This window comes from Harpia harpyja, chromosome 22, assembly GCF_026419915.1.
Source record: "Harpia harpyja isolate bHarHar1 chromosome 22, bHarHar1 primary haplotype, whole genome shotgun sequence".
NCBI lineage: Eukaryota > Metazoa > Chordata > Aves > Accipitriformes > Accipitridae > Harpia > Harpia harpyja.
In genome coordinates this window covers 19877631-19903619 of record NC_068961.1, presented here as the reverse complement: position 1 = coordinate 19903619, position 25989 = coordinate 19877631, and the positions used below count along the sequence as shown (strand labels likewise).

The 25989-nt window shown below is 41.9% G+C and overlaps 1 protein-coding gene and 1 long non-coding RNA gene across 12 annotated transcripts in view; one reads left to right on the top strand and one right to left on the bottom strand.

The window, feature by feature from the left end:
• Window positions 1–694: 694 nt before the first annotated feature.
• On the bottom strand, window positions 695–12391 carry LOC128135129 (uncharacterized). The gene is made up of 3 exons (XR_008232957.1): window positions 12098–12391; window positions 3736–4017; window positions 695–2595 (listed from the first exon to the last, which is right to left on the bottom strand). It is a non-coding gene; the product is annotated as an uncharacterized LOC128135129 (long non-coding RNA).
• A 124-nt stretch (window positions 12392–12515) lies between these two features.
• The window catches only part of MCF2L (MCF.2 cell line derived transforming sequence like), a 160016-nt gene continuing 146542 nt past the window's right edge, over window positions 12516–25989 (top strand). For 4 of the 11 annotated variants that reach the window (XR_008232953.1, XR_008232954.1, XR_008232956.1 and 1 more), the window contains exons 1-2: window positions 12517–12646; window positions 21725–21923. Coding sequence is in view for 6 of the 11 variants with exons in the window: in XM_052773697.1 (XP_052629657.1) it covers window positions 21746–21923 (178 nt within the window). In the remaining 5 variants the exon portion in view is untranslated. Of the gene's footprint in view, window positions 12647–16443; window positions 16461–21724; window positions 21924–25989 lie in introns of those variants that run through there. The other 7 variants (XM_052773704.1, XM_052773702.1, XM_052773698.1 and 4 more) reach the window with 4 other exon arrangements.

Below are 25989 nucleotides of genomic sequence, written 5' to 3'. Positions count from 1 at the left end.
TCAGACAAAGCTGGAACATGAGCGGTGTGGGGGGTTTGTTGCAAAGCTCACAGAAATTGGTACTGGTCCAGGAGAGCTTTGTTCCTCCTGCAGATTGGATAAGTGCTAAAGTTCTTTCCACACTAAACTCATAAGCTACACATGAGAAGATCTGTATTTCCTTGCAGTTCTGCTGTGCAGGGTACCCAGAGCTGTTTCTCCTTTCTTTTGCAATGTTGGCAATTTAAAGAAGCCAAATTAAAGGCGAAAACCACGTGCTTTACCATCTGAGTTGGTAGCAGTGTTCACAGATTCTTACAGAGGAGGCTGAGTGCACAGAAACGCCACTGTTTTCCTTCATTTGGTGTTCCAATATTATGGGACTTTCTGTAGTTTCAAAACCATTCCAGGCTGCACAGGACATTGCCGCAGTCGGAGTGCAGGTATCCTAGAGAGCCTCTGCAAAGCAATTCAGAGCGTTAGGTGAGCGTTAGCCTTCCTCTTCCGCTGCAAGGCTGTGTAGAATGCTTAGGCACTTTGTGCTGATTTCGCACTTCCCATAATAAAGGTTTCAGAGTAATGGGTTTGTATTTATATGAACTTTTAATCCAAACAATGCAAGTGTATTGTACCCATCTCCCTTTTGTGTGTCAAGAAATTTTGTGTTTCTACTGAACGAGCTTCTGGAGAAGGTAGTTTGAGGGGAAAAGGTAAATATGGAAGATGTTTTTCCCTTTATTCATGCGATGAAGAAAAACACATAAATTGCAATTAGATAGAAATATTAAATTGGAACTGGTTTTGAAAAAAATAATGTGATGATGCATCTGGATTTCAGGAGGAACACAGTACCAAGAGGAACAAACTACCTTATAAGCAGACAACTTTTTATTTTGCATGTAAAAATGTGTTTACTTATTTAAAGGAAAACAGGATAGAAAGTCAGTTGTTTCTGGACAGAATTCTAAATTGAATACCTTATGTTTTCCTTTAGCTCTTTTAGTAAGTTACATTGTAGAATTAATTTAAAACTGTTTCTTATATTCTGCAATGAGATTACATTTTTTTTCTGCAATATATGCAATACTGCTATATAAAATCTTTCCTGAAGGTTATTTTGATACAAAGTCAGGTAGGTTGGAGACAGACTGAAGTTTCTTGGGTTTGTTTTCTGCATATTCCAATTTCCTCCGGTGATACTCTACAGGAATTTAAAAATAGTATTTGACCATTCTAATAAAGCTTTGTTGTTGTGTGTTTTTTCCATTACACATACTTACAAGTCTTTTTCATTTTAATTTCATTCAAATGCTAAAGCAAAAATCAGCCTTTCAAAGGCTGCGTTTACACTGTGAAGTGATAGGACAGGGTTAAAAACAAATAGAGCCATTAACTCATTTCATTATACAGAACAGTTTATCAGAAGCCTCATGTCCCCCGTCTAGGTTTAGATGTGTTTATCAGAAAATTACAGTGTGTGATCTGTTCTTTTTTAACTAGTGAGTCTGCAGTAAATTAATAGTGGTAACTCTTAATACTTTAATTGTTTATTTTCCATTTAAAGGAGACAAATAGGAGTAGTATTCAATTCTAAACCACTGAAAGGTTTGGTTTTGTTTACCATTATTCATTTCGGTTAAGAAATCTCATGGTGCGTTAAGCTTTTAAAAATACATACGATGCGGTGTCCTGCTAGGTTCAGAGGCTCCCTGTTCAGATTTTATCAGGAAGAGCTGCTAACATCCACTCTCCTTATTAAATGTGGGAAGAACTGATGTGCCGCTTCTTCCTAACAAGGAAAGTAATGTTAATAGTTGTTCAAAAAGCACGTCAACGCTTACCTTGAGATTTTAAACATATTTTGTAAAGTTACTGCACACCGAAACGTTAACCAAATTTGAAAGCTAGATCTTGCAATCTAATAAACACTGAGACTTAGAAATGAAGGAAAACAAATCCTGGTCCAAGGTTCAAGACCATAAAGTGGTATGCCAACTTTTATTTCAGAAAATACTTCCAACCAACTACCTCACCTAAGAGTATTCTTCTAGGAAGTGCTGAGCAGCTTGCTTCTAAGATGATTATAAACTGCATAGCTAAAGTTGTCAATGTCAATTAGGTTGAAGTCTAATTGTTTATTCCCAGCTATGAAAAGGTACTGTGTTCCCTGTTATTCTGATAAAATTATAGCCCAGAAAGGACCTCACCTCCTAAGGGATTTCAGGCACAAGACCACAAAGTGTAATGCTGATGCAGTGATACAACTCGGCAACGGTTGGGATTCACTTGGCTTTTAAGTGACTCTTCTTAGTCCAAATTACGTACTGGTTCAGCCCAAAAGCAGTGTTTGTGCATCATTGTGCTGAAAGGAACTGGTCCAGATGGAAAAAAGCTGAAGATCCTTCCATTGTAGGTTGTACTGCAACACGAGTCAGGCTTCCCTCCATCCTCTGGGATAAGGCCCACAGCCGATGATTTGGCATCTGCATTCCTTGGAGGCCCTGGATTTCTGCATGCTCATGAGAAATGTCCAGGTACCCGACACCCTCCAACCTCACTGGGTGTTTCTTAGAGCAGCTGCCCAGAAAGTGTACTTGCATCCACTGTAGTGCACATCTGGAACAACATTTCTACCGTTGGCAGGTTTGAGCTCAAGATGATCTTACTTCTAGCTACTACTGGTCTAGGTATAATGTAGTAGGTGTTTCTGCAAACACTTTGCTGATGGAGATAATTCTGGGACTTCATTTAAAATCTTCTTTTTGGGAGGGGGTATAAGTTTACATATTTGTTCCTAGCCTAGAAGTAAGAGATTTTATTTTTCTAAAAGTATTCTATTCAGTTACTTCTGTTTTCCATTCTGAAAACAGCAAAACAAGGAAACAAAAATCCACAGCATTACCACTTTACACTAAAATGGGAGTAAAGCTAATCAACTTCACCCCCTGCCCTGCCACATTGCTCACTGTCTTAAAATTATCTTGGTCTTCTAGTTACGCATCATACCAGGAACTTGTACTAGCAGCTGAAATGCTCTCTACAGCCATTAAGGTAAACCTTTGGAGAACATTTTTCTTAAAATGAGATTTTACGCCTAAAGCTGATTATTTAGTTGAAATCTTTGTACGCAATTTACAGTCTTTTGCTGCCATCTGCACAGAAATGCTGAATTCATGGCATTGCAGCAAAGAGCTTTTAATATGCAGCAATTAAAAAGATTCTGTAAATCATAGTACCAGTGCTGGCTAAGGCAGCTGACCTAAATTTAGTGAGTCCCCCTACGGCCATTTCAGGAGTACTGAGGTTTGGTTTGGGGTTGGTTGTTTTTTTTTTTTTTGAGGTCTCTGATCCTGTTTCCTTGTCATAAAACTAAACAAAAGGTGACTCCCAGTCTCTCTCACATAAAACATAAGCTACGCATGGAATCAGAATATCCTGAGTTGGAAGGGACCCAGGACCACTGAGTCCAACTCCTTGCTCCAGCCAGGGCAACCTAGAAGTTAAACCATAGATTTAAGAGCATTGTCCAAACGCTTCTTGAATGCCAGGAAGCTTGGGGCCATGACCGCTTCCCTGGGGAGCTCCTTCCAGTGCTGGACCACCCTCGCCATGAAGAACGTTGTTCTAATGTCCAATTTGAACTTCCCCTGACGCAGCTTTAAGCCGTTCTCTTGCGTCCTATCATGGGACACCAGAGATCAGCACCTCCCTCTCTGCTCCCCCCCACGCGGTAGTTGTAGACAGCAGTGAACTCACCCCTCGGGCTCCTCTTCTCCAAGCTGAACAAACCAAGTATCCTCAGACACTCCTCAGAAGTCATGTCCTCTGGTCCTCTCACCATCTTTGTTGCCCTCCTTTGGACACAATCTAATATTTTCACATCCTTCTTACATTGTGAAGCCCAAAACTGCACGCAGCGCTTGAGGGGAGGCCACACCAATGCTGCACTCTATGCAGTCTGATGTGCTGACTGAGGGATAAGGAAGAGTTTGAGGAATTTGGAGAATAGCAACTACTTCGGCCAGCCGGCAGGAAGAACTTAAAAAAAAAAAAAAAGTGAACACGCACAGTTAAGAGATGGTTAGCTGGGCACACACATTTGGGTAAGTAAATAAGCAAAAAATGTGCACATGCAAAAAAAAAAAACCTGTACGAAATGGAGAATTGTCCATCTAAAGAGTTTGACTAGGGTTTCAAACTTTAATGCCTGCTCAACTCTTGTTCTCCCTATAGACAGGACATGGGAGACACGTTTACATCTCCCCTTTCTTGCCCCTTACCTAGTTAGTACGTGACGTGCTGGGGTACCTCCCTCTCCCCCATAAGTCTATTTTAGCACTCCATGCTTTGGTCTGAAAGAAAGATACCATTCCTTCCACATTTGAGCAAAGTGTAGTCCCATACGTGGTAACAAGAGAGAGATCTCTTTTCCATGCTGTCTCAGAGGAGCATTCAGCAGGCAAACCAGCAGATCTGAAGCAATACGGTCACCACCACAACAGGTACTGCCTTCGTCACTTCTATACAAGAAATATTTGAACACCTGCACACAAACACCACCACCCCCCCCACCGCCGGTGTGAATTTCATGTGAGAGATGATAACCTCACTCTTGCCTTCCTCCTGCGTACAGCTCTGTTGCTTTTCCCAGGTCTCTTTCTAAGCAAATTAAGACTCAAAATAAGATCATCCATCCTTTTCTCTGCTAAAATTGCACGTTTTGAAAGTTAACCCTTTCCCTATTGAGTCCATTTATGCTACCTGCTCCAAAAGGATACATGGTCTCATAGGACTTTTTCAATATTTTTTTTTCTTATAAAAAGTTGTTATTTGAAGGTATTGGAAAAAAGGAATCTTTAGCCCACTGAGTTTATTGCAAACTACCTGTATCCTATAATTTTGGCTTGAGTGACACATTACCTGACCACTCACATGTTTGAGGGTCTCCAGGGAGAATTTTTTTTAAGAGTGATTGTATTTGTAAGACATGAAAAGGTCCATTTTCATATATACCCAAAGATTTGAAGGTAACATAGAAAGGGAATGGCTATTTAAGTTCTAACACCACCCCACCCCACCCCACCCCCCCCAATAAATTCTTACCCATATCATACCTGAAAGATACATTTCCCTCATACTGATCTGATTCTGCATCAATCATGTTTATATCCTTCAACTAACTTTGGGCAATATGCCACTATCCTGAGCCCATGAATCTTTCCATCGTAGCCTAGCTGAATAATATTCATGCACTCAACATCTTCTATTTCCAGATGTAGTTCATGAGAACCATCTGCCAGCTCTGTATTTCCAAATATGTATGAACATTGAAATACAGAAAGTTGAGAGATTATCTTAATTTCACTGGCAACTAATCTGCTCATTTGAGAAGTCTCCACCCTTACTCATTGTTTAAGAGTTGTTGCTATTTTAGAACAATAAATAATTGGTTTCTAGAAGGTACTCATGTTTTTCATAAGGTTAATATCCAACCACCCTATTAACTTTTTAACCACTTTATGAAGATTTACATTCCCCTTACATTTTGCAGAGATGCACACTTACCAATTCTGATTTATTGTAATTGATTTTATATCCAGATATTGAGCCAAGACAGTATGTTTGGAATTCTACTGATTTAGGGAGGAAAGCGGATGTTGTGCAAAAAGCCCAGACTACTGCTGCAAGGCACTACAGAGCCCACGATACTCTTGTCACTGATCTGCCTTCTCATCTATATGTGGACACTACAGATGTTATATTAAAATATGTTGGCTTGGGAGTTAGGCAAGTATTAGAGTAGCATAAAAATAAATTTAACTGATCCGCAGCAGAGTTCAGGCATCCTCTCACATGGATTGACCTGTTAATCTGATGAATGTCCATTCTGAACAGTTGCCTGCAACTTATCTTTTACATTACTGTTTCACAGGCATGTCACCTTACTGCCACGTTACACCACTCTTCTAATAGGGTTCATGGGTTGCAAATCCATTTATTCTCAACCACCACACTGGATGTATTCAAAACTAGCACACTCTTCCTTTCTAATATTTTTAAAGAAAGTCCATGTTTTTGTCCAGTCCCAAACAATTTCCTTCCTTAACTACTAGTCTTCATCATTACATTTCAGCTGTTTCATGGTGCACAGCACAAAACCCTGATCTGCAGTTTGTGTTTCCTGCAGAACAAGACAGCAGCACATATGACTGTGAAATCCCTTCCTTACATACTGCAGAACAAAGCACACCATGTTTCTAGTTCCAGGCACTTTTCCACTCTCCTCTCCCTCTCTGCCTCTTCTGTGCATAAGCCAAGGCAGGAATTAGGTGGGAGCTGTGTATTTGAGTAACTCAACATCAAAACATGATCCAAGAAGCCAGGCATGAGGTTCAGGTTCAGGCACTTACAGCTGTGTGTGTACAACACAGGTGGCTAAGCTCCCATTACAGCCAGCAGAAAATACTGGTTAGATGGTACACTGAGAATAAGAACAAATAGTACCTACAACGTATCTTTAACCATGACATTCACCGTAAGTCCTTTAGTATGTATTGTATTTGTCTGTCAGACATTAAAAACATATTTACTGTCTAACACTACCTAATATAAGTACAGTGAACTCCATTAACGATTTCAGTTCTTTTTTTAAATTTGGAAAAGCCAAGAAAAAAATCAACTAGGAGGGAAAGAAAACATACATGGCAAAGGATGTTTTGCATCCATGTCCAAGAAAAAAAAAAGACAAAATGTTCTCAGTGCCTTCTATCACTATGACAACGTAGACACAGAGACATGCAAAATTCAAAATGTGAATAGTGAAGTTAGAATTTGGGGCTCTTGCACAAGCTGTTAGCAGGATGGACTTACAGCTTCGTCCTCCCACATGATTTTTGTTGCTTATGCCCGTGTCCCCAATACACAGATTAGGACTAATCTTATTTAGCTGACAAGCTCTGCACCCTGCAGCCTGAAGCTGTGGGGTTTTGTAGGACCTAAGCATCTTTAGAGTCCCAGGTCTCTAGCCAGGGAATCTTCCTCCTTCCATTTAGATGTATTCCACACTCAGGCTTACCGGCAGATCTCCCAGTCCTCACACCTTTAATGGCTATGGGACTGCTCTTGTGAGGCCCGGCCTGACTCTTATAACCCTGAAAGGAAGGAAGGGAGGAGAGGAAAGAGAATCATATGCTCCACACACCGCATATGCGTTACAGGCGCCAGAAGTTGGACGAGTCTGATTCTGTGGCAGCCACCAAGATAAACAACAGGATAGATTTTCCATGGTCACTTCCAGCACGAATTTGCTAGAAATCTCACATATTTGCTAAATCAATGTATAGGGAGATGCTTGCCCTGTGATTTCCCCATGCCTCTAGGAAACCGGCTTCTGTCTTGTGACAGGCATTTGAGATTGTGTTGCTCAGGGAGAGCCATACCCAGCTCTTCAGGCCCTTTCTGGAAGCTCTGCTACGCGGGGTAGCTATGGCGAGCATCAGCTGCATGAACACTGCCTGCTTTGTGCTGCTAGCGCTTTTCGTGTTGGTTTGGTTACAATGAAAAAGCACAGAAAAACCCTTTCTGGATTTCAGAAGAGTCCAGTGTTTTTAACCTGCCTTTTTAGAGCAAGATAAAGGAAGAGTCTTCCTCCACATGAGCTACAGTTTCCCTTAGTCCCTGCTCCTGTTGCTACAGATTTCCTAGTACCTCCCAATAGGAAGGTCCCACCAAAGGATTCTCCTTTATCAGCTGATTCCCTGGAGATAATGTTCTTCCTGGTTTATTTATTCCACTTACATCTTACAAGACTGGAGTGTATCTTCACTTTTGTTCCAGTGACTAGCTCAGGGAATCATGGCAATAAATGGTAGAAGACTTACAATGAATGACTTCATCTCCAGAACCCTGTGCGTCTTCACACAGGTTGTGACAATGCTTAAGAAGTCTCCCATCTGGTTTTTAAAGCACAAGTCTGTATACTGCTTTTTGATCAAAATGAGTTCAGGAAGGGCATCAAAGAGCAGTTGGTGTGCACATGTCTTTTTCCTTGTAGCTAATTAGCTTTCTTCCTATTCGATGCACATATTTGAGCGTCTTGTCCGTTTGATTCCTCCCCAAGCCAGTTCCTTTCGACGCAATCCCATTTGTTATGGCAATCGTCCTGTGTTTCATCAAGAACTCTGGTGGGCACAAAAGGATCATCCAGCCATAACAAGCTGAATCTTCAGCAGCGCCCTGTTGATAAAATCTAACTTACTATAGGCTAAAAGGACTACTGTGGGCTATGCTGGTATTTCTAGCCCATTCCACTTGAATTTTCAGCCATAGAATAACCCTGAAATCAAGAGTCTTTCTATTATTTATGGAGAGACTGCTGTTATTTTTAGTGAGCTCTTAGGATTTGTATTAAAGTAAATATTTCATATTAGAGGAGGAGGAATTTCTGGAGATACTTTACACCATCAGAAAGCAGAGTATGATTGCACAATGTCCTCTGAGCCTGAGTCATGTTTGTTAATGTTCACGGTGTAATAAGAAGACAGGCTAGGTTTTCTGGTAACATGTTTTGCTCACATCTTGCAAAAACATGGAATTGTTGTATGCATGCATATTGGCAGCCTACCAATGGGATTCTCTAAAGTCTGGGCTCTTCTTTTTCCCAATTTATCACATTTTCGTTATATTTGCCACTAAGAAATCTTTTAGCCCAGTGCTTTATTACACATATCTCAATTGCTCTGATTTTTTTTTCAGACTGCTTTGTTTTGATCAGATTTGTTTTACATCATTCGCTAATTATTGCCACAATTATAAAAAAGAGAATCATTATCAGTCTATTAAAAAAAAAAAAAGATAATTTTTAATTTCCTCTTTCCTGTGGACAATCATTACTATTTTATTCTCATCATGTTTCAAAAATCTTTCTAACATACCCTGGAGAACTTCTCCAAATACCAGCTTTGAGGCTTAATTTTCTGCATATTTTTTCTCAGTAGATCACTATGATTTTACAGACAGTTTCTGATTCTGTACAAGACGTGGCTTAGACCAGTTGCTCCATAAAGAAAGGTCTCGGATATCTGATAGACACAATTCATGTAATCTCTCCCTGAAAGCCAATCTGTTGTCATTTCATAGCCCCTCCAGACTTCGTAGCTGGCAGAAATGGCTACAGCTCATACCAAGGTAACTTCTTCCTATACCACCACAGTTACTTCTGCTCTCGCTTGAAATACACGCATGTAGAATCACACCAGACCGCACAGGGCACACAGTTACGATTCCCTATTCAGATACCTTCGTACACCTCTTCTTACTCCTTACACTTTAAAGTAAATGTGTGTTTTAGAGTGTTCCTCTGGATAAATTTGGCAACAGGCATGGGGCACTAATCAGGAGAAGTTAACTCCTGAACTAAAGGCCCTTCACCAAAAATACTGTCGCCTGTCTTCCCAACCTGACTCCCAAAGCACGGCTATGGCAGCAAGTCTCAAATACCTTGCAGAGTTTATCCATTCATAGTCCGCAATGTCTGTGCAGTAGTTGAGCATGTCCAGCGCCTCAGCATTTGTTAGATCCTTCCGGGCTTTCTCATCCCAGTTTTTGTTTGAGCTGAAAAGTTTTAAAAAAAAAAAAAAAAATCAGCAAAACTAGCCCCATATTTATTTATAGCACTTTCACACTGACAGGGTACCAGAAATATGATGTATATGCATTTGAGGGAGGTGCTCCGTGGTACAATTTTTGCCAGAGCCATAATACTTCGTTGGTTTACAGTCCCTAGGAATCCTACCCTACTCCTCCTATTTAGGATGGATATCTTAAGATATTTTAACCTCATTCCAACCCACTTTTACCTTCAGCTGTTGTAACGTGAAAGCACACATTTGCTCTAGTGGCTTACTTACTTTCTTTATTAATTTCTTCAGAACTTCTAAATGCCATCTGTTCTTGACATTTGCTTGAAACATAACTGCTTCCATGCTGAAATTCACCCCAGCTTCTTGGCATAGCCAGAACAAAAGAGTTTCTTCCATGGAATACACCATTCTTATCAAAGCCGTTATATTCATGAACATATTTTGTTTAATGAAAAAGAAATAACATTTGTGAGGAAACAAAACAAAGGCTGTTCATAATGAGATAAATTTCTTCCATAAATTCTGATACTACCAGCCAACGCAACTGTATCTTCTTTTGAGCAGAGATTTCTGCAGAAATCCTGCTCCATCAAAAAATGCTCAGATCTTCCTGTCTGACTTCTCATTGCTCAAAACCAGCCAGTGCCTAAGGTTCTGGTTTGACACAGAACACAGTGGGGATCGCAAAAGTCAAAAACCTCATGTCTCTACTAGCCAATAAAGCAGGTCAGGAAGTGTCCTTTGGCACAGGAACCTGCTGGCACAACATGGCTTGCATACGCACAACTAAACTCTCTTATCTCCAGAAACAGGTCAGCTGCATGCACATGGTCTTGCCGGGAATGGCCCCTGGTCCACACTGACCCATGAGCTGTGCTGGGAATTGCTTCAGATACTGCTAGTTTGCTAGGACAGAACCATGCTGGGAACACCACCAAGGAAACAGTACGGAGGATGACCGTGTGCTGCAGTTTAAGCCTGAACCCTAGCCCTGTTTAGTTTACTGTTATAGGGGTGGCTATAGGGATAGAGATCAAAAAGTGCCTGCAACACAAAACAACAGAAACCTAAATTGTGTGTTTTATCGATGTCCCCCTTGTGCTTCACACTCTTCTTTCAAAGCTATTTTTGACATTATCTCCAAATTAAGGTGTCATCTCTGCTCTTTCATATCATCATTAATTGGCCCTTTTTCCTGGACAACCAACCAGATCTTTTCAATCATTCACTGAAAACATTCTTGTGAGGTACTGGGGAAAAAAAAAAAAAAAAGGTGATTTTCTGAATCTGTACTTTCTCTCTGCAGAGTCCCCTCTTTTGCAGTGAAGCCTTGCAGGGTCACTCTTTCCCATGGCATACTGCAGCACAGGGTGTCTTATAGAGAAAAGAGCACGGCTGCTGCTGAGGTGAAGATTACGTACTCGCACCTCAGGTTCTGTTTGTCCCGTATTTTGGGTTAAGCTGCTGTAAGAAGCTGCTAGATACTGAAACCTTGTTTCTCTAAGCCATTTCCTGACACTACCTTGGGTCACCAGGCTTTAAGAAAGAGCATTTCAGGTTATTAAGATGACAAGTGGACGCAGCATATCTCTGTCACCTGATGCATTTCTAAAAATCAGATGCCTCTCACTCAAGAAAGAGAAAGCGCAAGAAATACATGGTAATCCCCCTTCGTCCTCAGTCCTGGAACACTCTTCCTGAAAAAATTTATGAACCTGCAGTTTGGGAACCACCACTGTTGCAGCAAGGATGTAGGGAGTAGCGTGAAAGACTGCCGACAGCCTGAGAGGAGAAGGGATTGGAAAAGTCAGTGTGGTCTGAGTTATGCACACATCTTGGGTGCTTCCCCTGAAGCACACGCCTTCTCTGCAGCGTCCGTTTTCCACGTGTTTATACACCCAGCACATGAAAGCACACGCTATTTTGCTTACAGACAGTTTTTACTGCTTGGGGATACCTGAATAAGAAAGCAAATACGTGTTGTTGCTTGGTTTGTTGCCTTTTTTTTTTTTATAATGGGAAAACTAATCCACTTCCAGCCATTCAGTTGTCAAACGTAAACACAAAAAGCGCGGTTACCTTCACATACGCATTCCGATAATAGCAAAATAAAACGCTGGAAGCCAAACACTGACAGACCAGGAAATGTCGAGGCTGCCAAACTTTTGCATGGCGCAGCCAGGTCGTACCTCAGTGCCATTACCGTAGTTTCCCAAAAGACGAGGCGATACTCCCGCAGGTAGCAACCGCTTTGCTGGAAATAACCGCTTTTCCTAGAAAAAGGCACGCCAGGACCCTAACTCCGACGCTTTCCCACCCGGAGAACACCCACCCTCCGTGAGGCGGGCTCCTCGCTGCGAGGCGGCGGTGCCTCACCGCCCTTTTGCCGCCGGCTACTTCAAAGAGCCGCTCGACTTCTCCTCACAGAAAAGCCCGCCAAGCCGCCTACCCCACACGCCCCCATCCCCAGCATGTACCTGCCGGTGAAGGACGAGCGCCGTTCAGCCCTCAGGTTAACTGCCCCCTTCTCCATGAAAATACATAAATAACCCAAACTCAACCGCTAACGGACCGCCTGGGTGTGGCGCGAAGCGAGGCGTCGCCGCCGGCCTCGCCTCAGCGGGGGCCAGGGGAGGCGGGAGCCCTCGCAGGTCGCCCCTCTCCTGCCTCGGCGGTCCGAGTTTTCGCCCGGGCGTTGGCGGGGGTGAGGGGATCCGGGCTGAGGCGTTACAGGTGCCCGAGGGCGGGGAGGAAGGTTCCGCTTCGCTCCCCTTTCCCCGCCCCGCCACACAAAGGGCCTCTAGCCGCCTCCCCCGGGAACACGCACGGGTGCTGGGGAAGGGAGCGGAGCCCCGACAAAAGGCAGCCCCTCTCCGCCCCTCCGGCTCTGCGGGCGGAGCCCCGCGGCGCCTCCTCCGCACTGCCTGCCATCCACGCCGGTCCCGGGGGGAGGCGCTGCCCCACTCGCCCGGGCGAGCTGTTGAGTGGCGGCCGCGGCCACCTGGTCCTGCGGGCAGGGCGCCGAGGTGAGTGAGTGAGTGGAGGCGGGCGCCTCATGGCCCGCGGGCAGCACCGCACCGCTCGCCCCCGGGGGAGAGCCACCATCTTGTCGGGGGTCCGGGCAGGCAGCGCTCCCCCGGGGGCAGGAGGTGGGGAAGCCCCCCCCGGGGTAAGAGAACAGGCGGCCGGGCCGGGCCGCGCCAACCGGCTCTGAGGCGTGCGTTGTGGGGGGACGCGCCCGGTGCCGCCGAGGTTCTCCTCAGCGGGTACCGGCGGTGGGACTTTGCCGCTGGTCAGCGGGACCCCTCGGTGGGGGCTTTGTGGTGATGTGTGTGGGGGGGTCTCTTTCTTTTTTTGCTCCCCCCCCCCCTCAGTTTCGGTGGCGATAGGTCCGGGCTGGGGGTGGAGGGGGAAGCGAAACAAAGGCAAGCACGGTAACCTGCCTGAAAACGAACGAATAAATGAAGAAAATGTGGTGGGCGCCACGGGATGCCCTCTCCTCCCCCCGGGGGGGGCTGCCCCGCCGCAGCCTGCCCGGCGCTGTGGTGGTGCGAGCGGGGCTTGTGCTGTTGGTTTTGTAGTAGATTAATTAAGCATCCCGGAATCGTAGAAACAAAGCGGTCCCCTGGTATGAAGAAGGTGTTTTAGATGCGGGGTTTCGTCGGCTGGTGGTACCTGCAGTGGTTAATCACACGGGCTGCAAAATAGGATGTTTCTGCCGCTTGTGGTGTTTATTTACTCTTTGTATTTCACTGGGGCCGGACTATTAAAATAAATGAGCCAGCTGCGTTGTCTGTAGATTTGTTGGGGGTTTTTTTACTTCTGTTTCTTTTTGTTTCTACAAAAGGAAGGAGACTTAAGTGTTTGCAATCTAAAAGCCAGAAAGAAAGATTTGCTAAAGATATTTTTAGCTGAAAACCTTGAAAAAGAATCTAAAACTTTATCTTGATAGACTTGGCAATAGATTTGCTCTTGCAAACCCTTTATTTCATTTTTAAAGCCAGTCTGATTTAGCAATTTCAGAATGACTGAGAATGTGAATACTAAAGGCTCAGAAAGCAAATGAAAAGAAACCAAATTTATTTTCTAAAAGATCTCCTATAGGTTGCCTTTTTATGACAACCTTCAAATGCTTTTTGGAGTTTTTTAGTACGCATACAGCCTTTCCGGCTTGGGGAGTGGAACAGTCAAAATAATGTTGTTCAGTAGCAGGGTCTTTGTTTATTAAATGTACTTACCCAGTGCAATTTTGGTTAGCATAAGGAAAAATAATACCATTCTAAACAAAAGTACGCATCTTGTCACTGAAGTAGGAGGGGAGAGGAAAAAATTTGATTTGGACCCTAATTCCAGAAGGTGCTAGAGCACATGCCTAGTAATGGCACAGTCGTTTTTGTACTTGAAGTTGCATGCTATTTCTTGTGGTTTGGGCCCGGCTGCTACAACACAACCCTCTTTTCTGTCCTTGTCCCTTCTGTAGGGAGGTGTGGGCTGCATCCACACGATTTTTCTCTGTTGAACTTTGAAATTCTTGTGTTTCAGATGGCTTCCAGAAGTGATATGCTTCACTGATTCAGGACTGGGCTATACAAAGTAATTGCAGAAGTTGCATGGAAAGGCTTTTTTTTTAAATGACAAAGATGTCTGTGAAATCAGTCTTGAATGTAGCCACCTGTGTGCACTGTTGAGGCTTTGCAGGAGCTTCAGAATAGATACCAGGTTTAATCATCTTAAAATGTACATCTACGTGAAACTTTTAATACAGTGCTCCTTTCAAGACGGAAGTTGCTGTCAGTTGCTATTTCTAACAAAATTACCCTGCTGGGTAAATCCATAACAACTTCATGGGGAAGTATTCAGCATAGTAGTTACTTAACAGAAAATTAAATCCCAAATAGATCAGAAGAGAACTTACCTCTTCTTTCCTAAAGGGTCTCCTTTACCTTGCACTTCTGTTCAGCAAATTCTGCAGGCACAGGACATTGGCAGTGTTCTCCATCTCAGTTGGCAGGCGGTAGGGAAGGTTTCTTGAGCTTTAGGAAACCTCAGCCGTGCTTTTTTCCCCCTCTGTGTTGTGGTAAAAGGCTGAACGCTGAAGCTACGAATCTTGAGGGGGTTTTTTATGGGTTATCGCAAAATGCTTTTGATCTGTGACAAGCTGGAGTCGGGAGGGAGGAGGAAGAGAAGGAACTTGCGGAGTAGATGTTCTGTGAGCCCTTTGAAACTGGACACCTATTATATGTTTGTCAGCAAGTCGGTGGGATGAAGTGACCCAAGTGATCTCTCAGAGACCTGTGTTCTCTAAGCTGAGGAAAGCATGTACTCCTGTTATATGGTCACTGAACAAAGAGGCTGTCCTAGAAGCTTTCTTCAGAGAAAGGTCTTTGACGTTCCAAGTTCTGATTTCAAGAGAAACTGCTAATATTCTAATGCTTTTTTCCATGATAAATAAATTAAAAATAAACTGAATATGCCATGTATTCAGTGACCTTCAGAAAGTAGCATGTATTCTGCTTCTTTCAACTGAATTAGTCGAGGAGTTAGGATTTGCATGCTTGGCCATGGGTACCTCTGAGTTAAACAAATGGTATTTGCATAGTGTCTTCATGCTGGTGGCATTGTCTTGTGTTTGTCATGGCTTTGCATGTGCAAGAGTAACGCATTGGTGAGGTCGGAGTTTGGGTTTATCGTGAGAACGACTTGAATAAGGGGAGATTTATCAGCCCCTTAAAATAAGGGGTCAAGCATGTAACCACCTCATTCTCCACGGGATGCTGCATAGCACTATCAGATTCTATTGCGTTTCAGGCTTAATTTAAAAACTAAACCTAGCTTGTCATTCTCTGGGGTCTTGAGAAAAATCTCTGAAACACGATCCAAGTGGAAACAGATACAGACTGTGAACAGTTAAAGAGATGTAAACTGCTCTCCATGCCACTTTAGAGGATACCATGTTCAGGCCAGTATGATTATTTGATTTCTCATGGATGGAAGGAGAAATGAGTGGGAAAGAAAACTTCGACATGTGGAGGCAGCATGAGGGGGCAGGAGGAGAAGAAATTTAGATACCTAATTCCAAAAGCTCAGTTTTCAGGAATGTAGGTGGTTTGGTGGGAGTTTTAAAGACTAAGGAAATTATGCTTTTGCTAATAATGATCTCTAGGCAACTAGAATTCTATAATATGGTGCTTCTCCCACATTTAGGTTAATACTCCTCAGTATCTTATTTTCTTTGGTTATAGTCACTGAAAATAGGGAAGGTCTTTCACTCACCATTAGACATGAAGTTTGTACAAAATGGACAGCAAGCCACTTTACAAATCCAATACCCTCTTAAAGTTGAGGGCCTCTGTTTTTTCCTGTGGTGGATCCAAAGTAGAAATAGCACATGTATAAGGTCCAGATTTCTGAGGGACTTGAGATGCAGCTCAGCTTAGGAGGCTTGCAGCTGGTGAGGGAGGAGGAGGAACTTCTGGCTTTGTCCATACCTCATTTCATACCTGCAAGAAGCTGATCCCTTGCCCTTGTGCTCTGCTCTGATGGTCTGTGGGCAGCTTGGTGTGCACCGGGCTTGTAGCTCTGAAAAGGGAGAGAGAATTTGTGTACTTGAGGCTATGCCGGCGCCTGCGTGCAGAGTGGTGTAGGCAGGCAGCAGGGAAGGTTGCTTGAGTCTTGCGAGAACTCAGCTACCCTCTGTCATGTGTGTATGTTTACCTTTTTATTTTTTTTGTTAGATGTCTTAAAATGTGATGCATGATCCTGGGTTAACTAACAGAAGATAAACTTTTCTTGTGTGGCGGAAGGAGGAAAAAAGACAGCTAAGGGACTTCATTTAAACTTGTAAGTGTTCCTCAAAAGACAAGTGGCTACCTATAAGATGAAAAGTTGAATAAATAAGAAAGCATTTCTCTTAAGAAACACATTTGATTTTTTCCCTTCCTTTGAAGAGGACTCAGTTTAGCTCTTGCTAAATAGTCTTGCAATTTCTTTGAAATTATTATTTCCTACATAGGTCTGTTGATGATTTCTAATGCTTTGTGAAAGGCTTTTAAATAAAAAATGAGAACATTTATCTTGAAGGACTACTTAGTACTCAAGTTAAATGTTGATCACAGTAAAGCTCCAACTGAGAAAAAATTTAGTCTTTAGATTGATTTTGGCTTAAAACATGTAAGGGTATTCTACATGCCCTAGAGAGAGGTGAGAATGTCTGGGCCTTTGTTGCTGCTGGCTTTTTTCCCCCCATCTTTCTGAACAAAATGTGAAAGGACTGGGGGAGGGGCAAGAGTAGAAATACAATATCTCCATAGGCAGAACTTGAGTAGTTTAATAGGCTTTGCTAAAATCCTAAAATGCTTTATTGTTTTTATTACATGACTCATTCTTTGTGGCACTCTATCGGTAATGTATACAAAAGTGGGACTTTTCATCATACAAACTCGGGTTCATCCACAATTGCCTTGGGCTCTCTTGAGTCAATGTGAGGGGCTGATGAGCCTCAGGAGACATGCATCTCTCTTATTGCTGTGAATGCTGAAGGCACATGGGTCAAGCAGGTTCTTAACTTAGACCTCTCAGTTTAATGTCTGAATTTAGGTGGGAGGAACCTGGGCTATAATGTATGTGTCTTGCCTGTTTTGCACTTTCCCAGCGTATCGTGCAATGGAAAGAATGACTGGCCATTATTGCAGAGGATAAAAATTGGAAAGAATGCTGCAGCCCAGATACATGCACTTAAAATGAGATTCTCATCAGAACAATATTGACGGGTTTAAATACCATTCAGTGTATTTTAATCCATTCTAAAATAAATTAGTTAATTAGTACTATAAATAAGTTAATAGTTAATTAGTACTATACAGACATTGGTGTCCAATTCAGTCCAGTTCTCCTGCAGAGACCTACGAGGTACACGGATGAGCTCTTACTTCTTCAGCTGGACTCCACTATCACTATTGATATGGGTGTACTGAGCTTGGTGAATTGCTAAGTTTAAGCCTGTCTGTTCAGGCTGGATAACATATTAAACAGTTTTTCAAGAGCATTGGAATAAAGTGTCATTGTGTATATTGAAAATAAGGGTGTGAAATCTTAGTAGATGCTAAATTAGGACCAGTTTTCCCCACGTAAATACATTTTTTTTCCAGTGACTTAAATGGAGCAATGATGAAAGCATGGTGAGACGCTGCAGTGATTAAATGCCGAGTGAGGCAATTCACAGGACAATCCGAAAATATCAGACAAATGATCTTAGAAGTGAGATGCGTTTAAATGTTTGTGTTATACCTGACTAGAAATAATGCCTTGCCTAAATAACCAGGGAAATAGCTGAAGAAATTGCACTGTGTGGCAGCAGCAGAGATCCAGTATAATAGTGTATCGACTCAGAGCAACAGGGACCCAAGGAGTCAGGTTTAACTGCCATGATGAAGTGGTTGCAGAATATCGATTTAAGTTGCTGAGATAACTGTATGCCTTAATAATTATCTTCAAATGTAACCAGATTACTTAACTACTCCCTTTGCAGTGCTATTCTTGAATTAAAGAGGGCTTTTGGGTGGGAAACTGAAGTAAATTCAGTGAAGTGTGTGTGCAGATTGAAATAGAAGGACTCTTGCTTTCAAAAACCACTCTTTTGTCTGAATTTCATAAGCAATGGTTCAGAAAGCGTTTGCAGTTTAATTAAGAAGTGGCGTGGAGCACTATGTAATAATATTGCATATTACTTCTTCATATTGCATATTAATGCATTCCTGGCCCCATAGGTAATTACAGTTTCAAAGCTAAGATCTCATCCATTTAGCGTGCCGTCAGACCTTGTAGACGAAGCACACAGCGTACCTAATTGATATCAGAATAGCTGGCAACTATTTGTGGTAAATGGGGGGATGGTGACCCCTACCCGACGTTCCCTCTGGAAGTGACTGGCATCACAGGGGGGAGAACAGAGCTTTTATATGGGGACTGTGAATTCGGAGTGACCTGTTACACCTACTGTGTTCTTGGAGACTTTCCCTCCTTCCCAGCCTAGAGCACATGCCAAAGCTGTAACGTATTTGTGCCTGTTTTCATACAGTGGTGAGGAACTATCACGTTTGTCAGATGTACTCTGCGCAGTCCCAGGTGTTCCTGTGTGCTTTGCTGTATCCCCATTAGAATTATATTTTGATAAACTTTACTGAGCTGAGAAGCGGGTCTTTATCTGAGTTTGCGTGAGTTGTACCTTAATAATTGATGTCAGAGAGCAGCAAGAGCAGGACTGCTGCACAAGAGGGGCCGAGGCAGGAGCCGAGGGTGGCCCTGGCACAGACTCGCTGACCAGGGCACTGCTTGCAGGGTCTGAGCGCCAGAGCTGGGTGCTGGTTACAGGCTCCTCCAGCCGTCCCTGACCTGGTGAGCAAGGAACCTGGTCCTTGCAGGGGGTCCAGTCAGGAGGGAAAGGATCCAGAGGCAGGACTCAAAGCAAGGCTGTGATGTAGACCTGCCCAGGGGACAGGGCTGTGGACGGGCATGCCAACGGCATAGCTTAAGTAGGGACTGAAGGCCTCGGGCTGAACTTGGGCTGACGGGTAGAGGCCCCGGCTGAGGCTGGTTGGGACCAGTGAAGTCTACTAGTGCCTTCAGGCCCTGATAAATGCATCCAAATTCTGCCCTTGCTTTTCTTTGGGTATTTCACCAGCTTTGATGTCGGCAATCTGGTTTAAAACACAACAGAAAAACCCAAACCCACAAGCAGCGTGGGTTTTAGCATGCAAAACTGAGATTCAGGAGCAGTTGTTTAGACCTGTAAATGTCAAATGGAGGTTTCAGTCTTGGGGTTTTTTTTCTTGGTACATCAGCCTAGTTTTTTATGCTGGTTGAGGGCATTAGTTTATCTTTGGATGTTTTGAAATAATAATAAAAACTATTTGTACCTGCAGTATCATTGCAGAGATCCAAGTGCACGTATACCTGTCAGGGATGCTGTTACTATTTGGAACGTTTTACGTTAGCTCTTAAGACAAAAGAGTATGTTGGGGTTTGGTTTTTTTTTTTTCCCCTTCTTTTTTTTATGTTTTCCTTTTTATAGGTAATCTTGGTCAAGTCAATTTTGTGAATGTCTCTGCAAGCTGCCTCTCTTCATGAAACTATGAAAAACATATGTAGTGATTATGTCTCAGCCCTCCCATATTTTTTTCCCCAAATTCTTTGCCCTCTGAGTTGCTGAGCTGTTGGCTTAAAGACTTAAGTTCACATTACTGTTCTTAAAATCAAAATAAAGATGATGAGTGGGTCAGAAAACTAATTAATTAAAGTAGGATTAAGGTCATAAATCTGTGTCTCTAACTGCATATTTGGATATAATTATTTCTGGTTATCTTCAGGAGTTTCCATTCCTTAAGGAAAGGCAATAAATTAAAAATGTATTCCTAGAGTAATTTGCTGACTACTGAAGCATAGATCCAGCTGCTTTTCAGTTCACCTTGCACAGGACAAGGGAAAAACTACTGAAATTTTTTGGGATTTCTTTTTCCTTCAGAGGAGACTTTCCCATCTCTGCCCTGATTCTTGGGGTAAAAAGGAGAATTTCAGGACAAGAAAACTTTAAACTTTGCTAAGTGGTTTTAAGAAGTAAAATCTATTTATTTAATGTCTCAAGTGTAAGGGTAATAGAAGGAACCCCCCCCCCGCTCCCACAGAACTAAAAAAGCATTGAAATGCTATGAAATGCTTCTTTCATTAAAACCCCCATGCATGTGCTGCTTAGGTACCTGCGTGTGCACGCTTGTGCCCATGGTTGCACGTGGCATGTCAGACAGTTGCAGAGGCAGATGCAGTTTAAAAGCACGTACTATGTACTACATAAATTATTTACAAGCAGTGTGTGCTTTAGTACAGCTGTAACTGTTTGCCGCTGCGTGTGTGACAAGGAGTATGTGTGCACTGAACCTGTTGGGTTTGGCAACCATAGAAAGAGTTGAGCGACTGGCTTTTAACTCCATTACCTGTCCTCTGACAAATGTTGCAAAGCCTGGGAACAGGCAAAGAAAGAATTGAGGAAACTTGGCAGTATGTTGGCTAAAATAAACAAAATTACTGCCTTTAAACTGGGAAGAAGATGCACCTTGCAGTAGTATTTGAAGAAGAGTGTTTTATCTGGAAATCCTCTCTTCTGTTGAAGTATTAAGTGACAGAGAGAGTACTTTGTCATTCATGGGTGATTCCTGGGAGATCTGGCGCTAAATAATGCAGGGGTCTTTTTTTGGCTGTTTCTAAACAGACAACCCTTTTATATTAAGAAGGCTTTTTAAATGGAGTTTACTTTCTTCAGGTCTATAAAACTGCCACCTGCAGGTGTTTAAGAACATGCTTGCTCTCTTACCTGTAAGCACAAATAAGCGTGGTAATTAGCTCTATCTAGGCTAAAGGAACTGTTGTCCCTTTCTCCTGCTCAGAAAGAGGGCAACCCCGAAGGACTTGGGCACTGTGTCAGAAACCAAAGCATCTTTTCTTCCTGCCACGTTTCCAGAGTCAAGTTTTCCTTCAGTTAATCTGTTTATGAAAATTTCAAAATGTAATTTCAGCACCCCATATCATGGGAATCATAGTATCTTATTCTTTTTTTTCAATTATTATTATTTTATTCTTACATTATTTCACTTTTTGACAGTCCATGTTCTGGGGTGTTCTTTCATCTAGTTAAACTGGATTTCAGAAGGTACTTTTAAGATAAATATTGACTTGTTGTCTGAAAATACAGAGTGATACTGATATTTTTTGCCTTTATGCAGTTGTTGTTAAGATCATATGTAATTTGATATTGGTATATTGTTTGGGGTTTTTTGTGACTAGCTCCCTGGCCTATGATACAAGCATTTTGAGAAACTACAGGGGACTTGTGAAGTTTGTATTTTGGGTACAGTACCCTGGATGGCTATTATGAACTGCATATGATACCATAAATGGCTATTATGAACTGCATATCTTTCTTTAAATAAATTCAAAGATATGGTAATCTATATGTAACTGTCAATCTTAACATTATTTGAACCTTCTCTTTCAAGTAGCTAGGTTTTTTTTTCTTACTTGCAGCAAATGATTTTCTGTTTGTTTTTAAATTTCAGAAATCAACTTACAGCATTTTCATGTCTGACTACTGGTATTGGAGGTTGATCCCGTGCAAAGAAACTGGAAGCTGCAACTGTTTTGCAACAGCCAACCAGTCTAATGAAGAGAAAGAAGAAGATACAAACCATCAGGTTGTGGTGTCAGATATCATGCAGCTTGTGCGAGATAAGCAGGAGGTGCCAGAAAGCTCAGCAGGTGAGAAAAATATAGTATATTTTGAAAATTATCCAGCTGGCTGCAAAACTCTGTTAAGAGGAGGACTGATGGCTTTAAGAATTTTAGCAATGGTGTCTCATCACTAGCCATGAGAGTAGGGCAGGGAATAAAGGAAAAAAAATAAAGGAAAAAATAAAGGAAAAGCTGACTATTCACTTGGAGGAGGGTGATGTCACCACAAAACCGAACATGTAGTAGCAGCCAGTGAAGAGAGCCAGTTACTCGGGAGGACTGATGCTTGTTATAAGAAATTAAAGTAATTCCATAAATTAATTGATTAGCAAAAAATAGTCATCCCGGAGAAACCTGACCTACCTTCCTACAGTTTTAAAATCATACTCTACAGAAACTGTGGAGAAGCAAGTACAAAATACCTTTGCACCTCATCATATTGCTTTTGTTGCTGTGGTCCGTAAGCAGAAAACTGCAGTGAGTGCTAGTTTATAGTTACAGGGATTAAGAATACTTTTTTTCCTGTACTATCTGATCTTGTATTTACCCATGCAGGAGGTTGTTGCATTCATATATGAACTATATGACCTTTGCCTTGGTACTAGTGCAGATGGACTATAATTCTAATATTTGATTGGCAGTTGCTAATTGGTCTTTATTAACACATCTTCATTTCGTTAAATACATTTTTTAAAAGCCTCCTAGGTAATTAAAAAATATCTACACATATTCATGCAAACCTCTCCAAGCTGGAATGATGATGCAAAACCGGAAAGGTGAAATTCACTAAAATGCAGGTTTGCATTTAATACACAATTACAAGGCAGGATATGACTCCTTTGTCATAAAAGAAAAAATGCTCATTCTTTCAGGCTGGATGAGCTAAGTTGGTGCTACTACAGAATGATTCATGTTCTGCTCTGGCTTAACAGGAAGTAGTTATTAGAGTAACCATTTTATTTATGTACTAGTGAGGTCTCAGCCTTAATATGAGGTTTCTTTTGAGGGCAACAAGTAAAGATGTAAAAAAAACCCTGCAGAAATGCCAGAGGAAGATGTCAGGATTGGTCAGAGGGTTACAAAATACGACTTCTGTGGAAATAAGGAGGGCATATCCAAACTACAAGAGAAAACAGAAGGGAGAACACACATATTCTGACTTTCTAGTGGAGATCTTTGTAAGTTATGGGAGAAGGTGGACATCTGCTTGCTTTTATTTCCTTGTTGTCTGTATCTAATAGAATAAGAACAAGAAAATGTGAACTTGATTTCTGCAGAGAAGATTTAGACCTAGTTGTGGGGATAGTTAAACAGACTGCTTAAAGAGCTTGTGCAGTCTCTAGCCTGTTCTTAATGAAATCTCTAGTGAAACAAACCACTGCTGTAGGTGAGCTAGGTGTACTTGCTTCCATCTAAGTGCTTTAAGCTAGGCTAAGAGATTTCAAGAAGTTTTTTTAGTATGGTGCTTCTGCGTTGGAGGAATAAACAAACAAATCCTGGGAGGGGCAGGCCTGGAGTACGAAGTCAGAGGAAAGGTGGTTCTGTCTTGTGTCAGCTAGAGGATTTTAAATGGGAAATTGCTACTCCTCCTCTCCAGAAATTCAGGGGAGAGCTGTGTTAGGTTCAGAGTAAGGTGCTTGTGTGTTCTCTGTTGATGTAACAGTGAATCAAGGGTTGACTGGTTGATCTACAAAAGCAACTTGATAACCTGCACAGATCAGAATGGAAGCATTGAAGGTGGACCAGGAGCTGAGTGTATATACATACTTCATAGGCATGGGACTGCCTATAGTAACCTGCACATACTTGGTTATGCTAATTTCACATTTTAGCTGTGGCTGCTGTCCTGTCACTGAAAGTCCATCTGAAAGGAATATGAGGTTTCGTGGAAGAAGTTCTGGACTAAGTTTCCTGGTCGGAGATTTTTTCATTGAGGGTTACATCCATGCCTGGCTTGACAGCTGAATTGCAAGCTGTTAATCAAAACTGAAAAGCACCTGATAATACTCTTTATGCCTGGAAAAAGTGGGACGTAGTTTTCAAAAAAAGTATGTTTTCTTTCGACTTAGAGGAGAACAGTGTGTAGACTGGGAAAGGAGCTTTTCCAGAGCCAGGCATGAGAAACTTGGTTGCAGATAATTTTCTGGTAAAGTTACTAAACTTTAAAACTAAATTTAGTATGAAAGCTCTTTCTGTGTCATAACTAATACTGTTGTTAGTATTGGGGATTAAATGAATCATTGTGTTTGTGGCCATTTTATTGGGTTTTGATTTTTAATAAATTATTGCTCTTAATTGATGCAATCTGCATGTTAATATTTTCTGACTTTATCAAGGGCCTGCTAAAAAGAATCTGCTCTGAAAAGAACTGCAGCGGCATAACATGGTCAATATTTAAAATGGGCAATTTGTATGTTGGGTATGTGGTGGGATGAGCAGTTATTTTGCTCTAGTTCTAATACTTGTTCAAATACTTAGTTCAGGAAAAGAAGCAAGTATTTTTGTGGTTGGTAAAGAAAGCCATAGCGCCTTGTTCTGTGAAGCTAAGCCTTACAGTCTTCTGGTGGGAAAAGGCAGAAAGAGAAATGCTGCTGTGGAAAATAAACTCCAGCAACATTGTTGGAGTCTTTTCCCTTCTCTATTTTCGGCTTCTGTAAGCAAATGTGAGGGGTCTTAGTCTCTCATGCAGACTAATAATACTGTAGGATGGAGAGCATCTTGTTGCTCTTAGTTAAACCATATGTTGCTGAAGTTTTAATGCCTCTGTTCACTCCCCCTCCCCAGGAACTCATCTGCTATGCTATTGATACTATATTAATAGCAATATTTTTACTTCACTGTTTTCCTAGATGTTGTAATTAAGATCAGGTCTTCATTGCGTCTGTGAGTTTATACACAGAGAGAACATGTTGCATCTTGGAAGGCTTAAAAGCGATAGATGAAGCAGCATGCAAAATTCAGCTTGAGGGAGAGCACAACTGAGATGGAAGCATGATAACGTCTGATCAACTTGTGTGTGCTCTTGTCTCATTTCAAGTTGTGTGTGTATAATACATACTTCCCCCTCTTGTCTTTAGAAGAGGCTGGAAAAAGGAAAGATCATGGAGAAAGGATGAAGGTGTGGAAGACAGTCATGAGTCAAAAAAAAAATTAAAAATCCAGTATTTCTGTATTTTCTCAGTGCCTGGTATGTTGTTCTACCTGTTTGGGGTTGGACTTCAGGAGGCCTGTTTACACAAGAACAATGTTTTGTTTTGTTTCTTTAATGTGACGCTTCTGCTCTGGAGATGGTCCCCTCCAAATGGTTGACACCGTTTCTTTGCTTGTTTGTTTTTTCCTCTGTTCAGTTCAGATCTGTTTGGAGTATAATCACACAGGGTTTTTTAGCCTCCTGCAATGATGCTAAAGCAATAGGGAAGCAGAGGAAACCTTTTGTGGTATCAAGATTTGCTAGTGTTACATCTTGGGAACTGTAATTGCTGATGCTGTAGCAAACAGCCATGAGGGTGCTACAATCAAAGCTTTTACAAAAGTAAGGGGACTATCATGACTCTGCCCAAGGTCTGAGGAATTCAAGGATACAGATGACTGCTGACTGAAGTCTTCCTCGTCCAAATTTACATGAGAAGACATACTTAATGAGTAGAAATTTTTTTTTTAAACCATTGTAAATTATAAAATGGGTGTCTTTTTACCATTTTACATGATTGTTAGGATTTTTGCATGAGAAATTACAAGGCAGCTGAGAGGACAGCTGAGTGACTGTGATATGCCAATTCTAACACTTGTAACAGTGCTGCAAAACACAGCATCAACTGTTGCACTCACAGGCACTTGAAATGCTCACCTGTTACGTTCACATGCTCTTGGGAAGAAATGTGCTTAGTATCATCTCAAAGCGTTAAATTGCATTGTTTTCCATACATAAACACTGTCGTGGTCGAGACGGACAAACGACAAGTACGCATTCTTATAGTACAAGCAAAGAAGCCTTTTTTATTACTACAAGCCAGCAAATTTATACCCATTATACTTGTTACCTTGTACATATGTCTGTCCCTTATTGGTCAGAAAGTTGTCAGAAGTTGTTTTT